The sequence below is a fragment of the Erigeron canadensis genome, chromosome 4 (genome assembly GCF_010389155.1).
Source record: "Erigeron canadensis isolate Cc75 chromosome 4, C_canadensis_v1, whole genome shotgun sequence".
In the NCBI taxonomy this organism is placed as follows: Eukaryota; Viridiplantae; Streptophyta; class Magnoliopsida; order Asterales; family Asteraceae; genus Erigeron; species Erigeron canadensis.
The window spans coordinates 551,645-560,498 of record NC_057764.1 but is presented as its reverse complement, the minus strand read 5'-3'; the positions used below and the strand labels follow the sequence as shown (position 1 = coordinate 560,498).

Sequence of the window (8,854 nt, the reverse complement as noted above, 5' to 3'; positions counted from 1 at the left end):
CAACGTTATTCGAAAATTTAGCTATTCAAAAGCTCGAATATCCAAGCCTTGAATATTCGACTTTTGGATTCAAATATTCAAACATTGAAATCCATTATCGAAAATTTCAAAAATCCGACTTTATTGATTTTAGGTTTTAGATATCCCATCTATTTTCCGGTGATGATTTATTTATTATTCATGTTGTGTCGGTGGTTAAAAAAAACGATAATTATCAAAAACTTTTAAAGTTGGTTGTTTGAAATTTCAGATTATGGATTTCAATATCCGAATCTAATTAAATCCAATAAGTCGGATATTTATAGTCTGGATTTCTAAGACTTCAGATATTTAAGTTTTTAGATAAAATAGGATCGGATTACGAGTTCGAATAGGGATAGTTTTGAACATCCTAGTTTTTCCTCCGTGTATGGAAACTTAACGGGACCGCGGTTAGAACATGTCAAAAAAAAGTTTTTTTTTTATGTTTTGAAAAGTTAAATACCTTTTATTGATAAAAAAAAAAAGTTAAATAACTAAAATTTAAAAATCACAAAGTTATATACTTTTTTTTTGTGCAATTTACCCTTTTAGGTAATATGTCTTCTTCTGATATACATACTGAAATTTGACTAATACTCCAAGTAGGTATCCAAGAACCCATAAAAGGGAGGCTTTCACATCAACAACTAGGTGGTCATTTACTACAACTTGATTGTACATTGGTTTGCTGAATTAAAACTATATTACATCTATTATTGTCACTTACTTTTTGGGATTACAACTGTTGTACATTGTATATGCCACTAACAGATGCTAATAAAACACGCTTTACATTTGTTTAGTGGTAGTATGTAAATTCCTAGGTTTTGAAGCGATTGAGAAAACCAAACCAATGTCTCATGAAATCAAATAAAATTCACTATGTCAAACACAATTGCCTTTTTGAAAACATGACTCTTTATGTACTTTTTAAAAAAAACGCATGTTCTCTTCTCTTTCAACAACCAACCAAATATTTTTCCTAATGCGTCTACAACACACAATCAACTCCAATTCATTTCTGGCGTGCAACACACACGCTTTAAGCTCTCGTAAATAAGTGAAAAGATAAAAAAAAATAGATAACTAATACAAGAGATCGATTTGGAGGTAGGTGTCCCACTTCTCTTATATACTAGTTACGGAGTTCTCAACGGAGCCATTATGAGCCTCACCTTGTACATTTTGGAGAATACTATTGGCACGGGCTTATTCTCGCCTTTTCGGTTACGTTTGGAGAATAATTGAAGGAAGGGAGTGGAGGAAAGGACGGGTACACTTGTAATCCCCCTTTTCAAACTAAAGGAGACAGCAAAGGCTATGTCACCTTTGTGAGGTGTCGGCAGGAGAAGGGTTCCACATTGGAAGTATGACATAGTGGCTGATGAAATCGGTGTATTTTTTAAGGTGTAAATGGTATGTGTAAATTGAATTTTTGTTGGGCGGGCTTTTAATTTTGAGCAGCCCTTACAAAATTGAAATAATAAAGTCTTTTCTCTCTCTTTACCAGATCTCGCAGTCACTTTTTTTTTGAAGAACCTTTCTCTCTTTGCCTTTATCAAGTTTCATTCAAAATCTTTATTAAACACTATGAAGATATTGATTTCGATGTACAAAAACAGATTTTAAATATATAAATCTTGGAATAAAAGGATTGGAAGGTTTGTTTCAGTTTTGTTATTCAATCTTGTATATATATATATATATATTATATGGATATCAAAGAATGAGTTTTAAGTATATGTCGGAACCAGGAAGGTTAGTTTGACTGTATTTGGTGATTTTTAGAACAACACATGAGGTTGTAAAGGTTGCTGCTGAAAATGGGTTCTTATATTGGTGTTGTTGCTGCTTCTGCAAATCCTCCTCCTAAAGTTAGGGCAAAGGTGATGAAAGACTGATAAATGAGGTATGTGTGTGTGTGTGTAGATATACATACATATATATGTATATAATAATATGTATGTGCAAAATGTGCTTGCTTGAGGTGTTTTATAGTTAAATAAGTGAGAAAAGGGTGTAATTTGTGGATTTTCTTTGAATATGTAAGTTGAATCAGGGCGGAAAGCAAGAGAATGTGGACTACTTCTCGATTAATGTTGACGGAGGTGGGAATGATGAATTGCATCTTGATGACATTGTGAAGCAAAGAGAACAGCTTCAGCATTTGGAAGTTAATTTGAAACCTAGACTTATTGCTAGATTGAAAGTAATGGGGATGCAGGAACGGTTTGATTCTTAGATGAAAGAGCACATTACTTCAAGTGTTAAACTTCTGGTTTGTATGAATGTTTTCGATTGGCGAAACTGTGTTTTTGTTTTCTTTTCATGTTTAAGGGTTTTGTAGCTTACTTGAATGTTGGTGAAATTGTGTATTTTAAACCCAGTACGTGCCTTTCTTTCTCATTTGTGTATCTGATTGGTGTTTTTTATTACTATGCCATCTTGCTCATTCAAGCTTAAAACCCAAAAGTAGTAACCTTGGTGTGGGGCTATATTTTATGTTACTGATTTTTCTAAGTTGTGGTATATGTTGTTGCAGGAGAGAACAAGATAGTTCTGAAGCAGAAAGGGCTCAACATCTTCATTTTGAATGGGTAGCTTAATTCAGGTGGTACACGAAAATAAAGATAATGGTACATTAGGGATTTTGCTACATATTTGTGTTAATGTGTAGCAAAGTTGTTTTTTTTAGCATTAGGGATTTTGATATATATTTGTGTTTATGTAGTGTAAGAAAGAACTTTAAGACTATTTCATAATGAAACAAAGAAAAACACGGTCGATTGAAAATTGATGAAAGAAATTGCGAGATTTGGGGTTTATGGGTTTAAAAGTTAAGGGCACTAAGCATGCTACTGTTATTGGGTTGAATTTTTTTTTTCTCAAACAGAAAGGTGTAGGATCATGATGGTTGACACATAATGATTGTTGTTTTATAGGATCACTTAGTCCTGAATTTCTTTATTTTTAGTTCAAAGTGCAAATTCTTGAAAATTAGAAAGCTGCTTGTGAACTGGCTCATCTAATTTAAGCACCAATGGCTGTTGCAGGTTGTTATTGGTCAACCATGGTTGGTGGGATTCAAGCTAGAGCTTTTACTGGATGGGTTACTGTTGGTATAATCGGTAATATTATACAAAGTAAACTGTATAGGATCTTTTGGATTTGTGTCAATATGTGTGCGTAAACATTATTGTGGACTTTATTCTATTAACTACAGTGGTGGAAAGGATGAGTTGGGTAACTGTTCAAAATGGGTAATTAATATACGGGTCAAAATGGGTTTGGGAAGTTCTTACTCAAAACATTCTGGTCTAAAAATTCTGTACTAATATTGAATTGAAATGAGTTGAAACCAATTGAATTGAAAATATATGGTGTTTCGTATCTTGGTCATGCAGGTGCTAAAGGGAGTAATGAGGGGACACATTTTTGGTTTAATGATTTGATTATGTTTTTGTGTCACATCAAGCTTTTTCCCGTAGCTGCAGAGTCATTAGAAGTAGAAAATCCAGGCAATTGTAAACTGCCGATAGGACTAGATCTCACAGAAACATAAAAATAGTTGTATGGCAGTGGCTTAATATGATGGCACAGACGGACAGCCCACTAACTCAACAGTATCCAACTGTTTTAACTATATACTTGAAGTGACAAACTGGGTGGGTTGGGTAACGGGTCAATAAGGACTCGGTTCACCAAAAAAAGTTTTAAGTACGGTTCAGGCTGAACACACAATTTTTTACTATATGAAAAATGTTAACTTCCAATTACTTTTGACAGATGGGCCAATTTTAGTACATGTCTGGTCGTCTTTGTCAACCCACAAGCACATTTGTCCCATTTTCTTTTGCAAGTTCTATACAATCATGAATACTCATTTAACTTAAAGTAACTACATCTTTATAACATAGTCCAAGATTTCAGAATGAACGAATCTCCATATGAAACTAGCCGTAACAATTTAGAAATTCATTCTTTCAGATAATTTGAAACTTAAAATATCTAGGCCCACTTTCAAAGAGATGATACTTACTTTTTTTTTACGTGGTGGCTGTTTTTATTTAACATATCTCTTCATGTAATGCGTTTGTATCTGCTTATTAGTAATGTTATTTTTGGGTGCATTTATAAAACAAGGGCAAAGATTGCAGATGTAGTGCGAGGAACGTTGGATAGACGAAGTTTCACCCATAGGATCATAACACGTTGTCATCATGACTGGCTCAATTTAATTGCATAACCACCTGTAAAAGGGGTTTCTGGTAAGGAGTGACATTCCTTTGAGATATTTAGCAAGTAGCATATCAAGGAATTTCAAGAGTGTACCAAATGCGTTATTTAATAGAAAATGTAATAATATATAACATATCCATGGTCACAAAGCACAAAAAGAAAACCATATTCATACATTTTCAAATAGAAAACTATATTTATGTTAACATCAAGTATATGCATCTGTTTGGTAACAGCACCATGTTTGTCGCAATTGCATGTTTGGACTTTGGTATTCATTTTTCTAAATGTTATTATTTTACCACACGAAATGATGTCCGGCCTCATGTTATACTTAGTTATACAATCAACTATAGCATGAAATCATTTATCCTTAAACTTTGCGTGCATCGCATGGGTTTTAAGGCCTTAATCAACTAAAATTGGTTACTTTAAATTTACAATAACAATACATTCAAATTTTGAGATGACAAATAATCATAAATGTTATGTTGTTACAAGTGCAATTATTTATAAAATTTAACACACTTCTCATTTTTATAACATTTAAAAAAAAATAAAATTAAACATTCAATTAAATTCTATTCAATTCAATATCTTTACATTTTACAAAATTTTATTAAATTATTTTTTTTATAAACTAACCCGTGGTTTCTCGCGGGATAAAAATCTAGTAAAAAACTAAACAAAAGTTTTTTTTTTTAATATGTATGGTATTGGAAATAAACAAATATTTTGAGGATGACGAGGTATTATTGGTAAATGGGTGTTCTTGAAAGAAATATATGATGGGAAAATATAAATGAAGAGATAATGGTGATATAAAATCACTGATATTGTTGAGAACTTCCTTAAAACCATTCTTACGTATGGGTTCGAAATATATTTATGGATTTCATTTCTTAGTCATTTTCTTTATGGATTATGTAACAAACAATCCCACGGTATATGAACTCATTGCTATCACCTAAAAGTAGCAACCAAACACAGATAAATAAATTAAGTTGTATATGATGAATTGATGACCACATTTTCCTTGGGACATTAGTTGGAATTCACACTATCTAATTGGATGAACTTCAAGCAAGCTAGTCGAGATATGCGGATGTTGTAGCAAAACATATACCGATTGATTTGGGGTAGGGGTAACCTAAAAACAACAAATATGGAGAGAAACCATGAAAATTACTAGTTTTCTTCTTCTTTTTCCTTTTTAGTGTAGTTTTTTAATTTTTATTTTTTGAAATTTTTTTTGTTTTTTTATTTTCTTTTAACAAAAACTCATTTAAAAAAAAAATTAAAAAAATAAATTTTTTTTTGAAAAAAATCATAGGGGTCACATGTTGAAAACGTATAGATACGGTATGGGCGTTGCCCTCATCCGTTCTAAAGGAGTTGTCACCGGATCCATATATGAATGGTATGGATTTGATGAGCGGCGATCCAAGTGATGCTGACGGTTTGATACGATACGAGCGTAGCCCTTATCTCTAGAGATGAATTTGTAATGGTTCTCACAGTTCTCACCATATATGTTGTTCTCACTTAATCCCGTCACAATTGATTTGATTGATATATTATAATCACGCTTTGATGTACTATCATCTAAAAAAATGATATATTCTTTTCTAAAATGAGCCTAATATTTTTTTTAGTAATTTGATTATGATATTTGATAAAAGTAAAAAATTAAATAAAGAGAAAATCAACAGATTAGTTACACTAAGTTATTAAAAAATCATTGTTTATTTCTTTTAAAACTTATATCATTTTTCTTTTATCAATTTATCCAGGACCAAAGAAAAATAGTAGTCGAGTATGCCCAGCCCTCTACATCGCATACTTGATGAGGCCCGTGGGCTGGTGAAGTAGCCCATGTCTGAACTAGGTTGGTTATGTTCATTATATTATAATATATATTAAAAATTAATGTGAAATGTACAAGTCTTTTTTGCAAACGTACAATAACATTTTTATTATTCTAACTTTCGTTTTTACGCCCTAAAGCTTTTATTTTTTAACTTTGACCCCACCATACAACGTTATGTACATAAGTATAGATTTCTTAAATTTTGTCTTTTTTCTTTTATTTTATTTTTCGCCCTCTAAATTTTTTATATATTGATCCCCTCCTCCCCCCTCAAAGTTTGGTGTCCGTCACCCATGATGCTTAGGGCCCACAGAGTAAATCTTAAATGACGAGGGTTCGATCCTCGCGGATGCCCATATCCTGTGAGAATTAAGTGGAAGTGTTTCACGGCCACCCAAAGTCTTACGGGTGGTATAGGTGGGTTTTTAAGCTAAGGGATACGGGGGCAGGGTCTCTTCTTCAACCCTAATATATAATAGTCTTTATCATCATTATTTTTTATGTTCTTATAACATTTAAACAAAACATTATATTACATCACGGTCATCGGAGTGTTAATATATGTATTAAAATAGTTATTTTTGTGTTCTACGCTTTTCATACATCTTCTTATTCTTATTATTTATATACGTATTTGTATTACACTAATATTATTATATTTTTTTTATATCCAAGAATTTATCGCGTAAAAACATGTTATGTAGCAACTTACGGGTACCAAAATTAGTTCAAATCTAAAATACATATGATGAATTGAATGATATAATCTCCCTATATATTTAAGAAATGATATTTTAAATTCTATTGGTAATATATTATGTTTCCCAAGTCATATTTTAGTTTATGTGTAATTTATGATTATTTTTAAATATTTTAACAGTTAAATCTCTATTTGAGTACTCATGTCACACTTCATTTGCTACATCATCATACTTTCATATGTGGCACTTATTTTTTTCAATTTCAATAGCAAATTAAAATACTAAACACAAGATTAGAAGCATGACCTTTAATTTTTATTTGTTTGTTTTTTGTGAACTACAGTAAATATTCAGTGAATACTAATACTAATTAGAAGACACCGATAATATCCATATTTTATAATAACTCAAAAATGAAATTCTTATGAATATACTTTCAATTAGAAATTGATTCATTTATATATATATATATATATATATATATATATATTGTCTCATTCTACGTATATTATCTTGTAATACATTATAAATATCTTTAAAAAAAGGACATTACAAACTTTTTGATATTTTCAAATTTTTTATAATTCTTTAAAACAAATAAAGTTATAGTTTTTTAAACTCGAATTTAAATGTTGTGGATTTTACCCTACAATTATTATTTTCAATTGATTGAAGTGTTCACCCAGCCCCTTATTGTTTGAAAAAACTCTCCACTTCAATTGATATTTTTTTCACGAGAAATAGACATGAGATAACGAAGCCAGTGTTTCACGAAAATTTCAAATAGTAGTCCCGAGTTAAATTTATTTTGCTTCTTCCTTAAAGAGACAATCAAACAATTTCTAATTATGATTCTTGTGGAAAAAATCATCCCTATAATAACGTTAATACCATAATGTAACATATATGTGTAAACTCTAAATCTCTAATAATCATAATGTATATGTACATTTTTTTTAGAGTATACAAAGATATAGTTTGTTCAGGTACTAAAATAAATTAATGGCCGGGAGGGTATTGTTAGTGAGGTGTTAACTTCACTTAACTATTTTGAGTACTAGAAGAGATATGTTTGGATGGGGACAAGAAAGATGAAGAGGTCGGCAAACACATGAAGTAAGATACCGCCACGTTACTACTTTTCCCTTTTTATTTTTAGAAAAAACAAACATTAATATATCATCATCATCATACAACACCTTCTTTTATTCTTTTCTTCTCCTAAACACTTATCCCATCCCATTTATTTACTAGTACTATATTTGTTATATATTAAAACATTCTCGCTGTCTATATATACGCGTACAACACACACAATCTAATAAATAAGCAATTGTATTTTCTCTGTAGCTAGATTTTACAGAGAGATGGCAGATTGGGGGCCAGTGATAATAGCGGTGGTGCTGTTTGTGTTGTTGTCGCCAGGGCTGTTGTTGCAAATACCAGGGAGGAACAGAGTTGTGGAGTTTGGGAACATGCAAACAAGTGGGCTTTCCATACTCGTTCACACCATCATCTATTTTGGTCTTGTCACCATCTTTCTCATTGCCATCGGTGTTCATGTCTATACTGGCTAGCTCCTAGCTCCTACAAGTTAATTAATTATTTCGTGTTCCAATTTGTTCCTTTGTTCTGTTTTCATTAATTTGTATGAATTGTAGTGTTTAGTTGTTCGATTTGATTCAAATAAGTATAAGTTCATGATTAATTATACTATATGTTTGTTATTTTAGGTGAATGATTTTAATTAAGACTTTTACATATAATTTACTGCATTAATCAAGTTTTTTCTTTATAAAATCCTAGCATTGTTTATTTTGGATCATCTTTTTTATGTATTTGATAACTTTTTGTTGATGTGAGTGTATGATGTAGTGTAAAGTCACCCAAATGACACTAAACAATTCCACACAAATGTATAGATATCCATCATGTCAAACATATCTAAAAAATGATACTCCATTATTATTATTATTATTATTATTATTATTATTATTATTATTATTATTATTATTATTATTAA

General features: G+C 31.0%; 1 protein-coding gene across 1 annotated transcript; it reads left to right on the top strand.

Moving 5' to 3' along the window:
• The first annotated feature begins 8,017 nt into the window (after positions 1 to 8,017).
• On the top strand, positions 8,018 to 8,563 carry LOC122598162. The gene has a single exon (XM_043770762.1). It carries the CDS (start codon positions 8,199 to 8,201, stop codon positions 8,406 to 8,408), a length of 210 nt encoding a protein of 69 aa, XP_043626697.1. The 5' UTR covers positions 8,018 to 8,198; the 3' UTR covers positions 8,409 to 8,563.
• Positions 8,564 to 8,854: the final 291 nt, after the last annotated feature.

Bases quoted from the DNA above. Each gene is read 5' to 3' on its own strand.
- LOC122598162 (XM_043770762.1), top strand. From the start codon at position 8,199: ATGGCAGATTGGGGGCCAGTGATAATAGCGGTGGTGCTGTTTGTGTTG.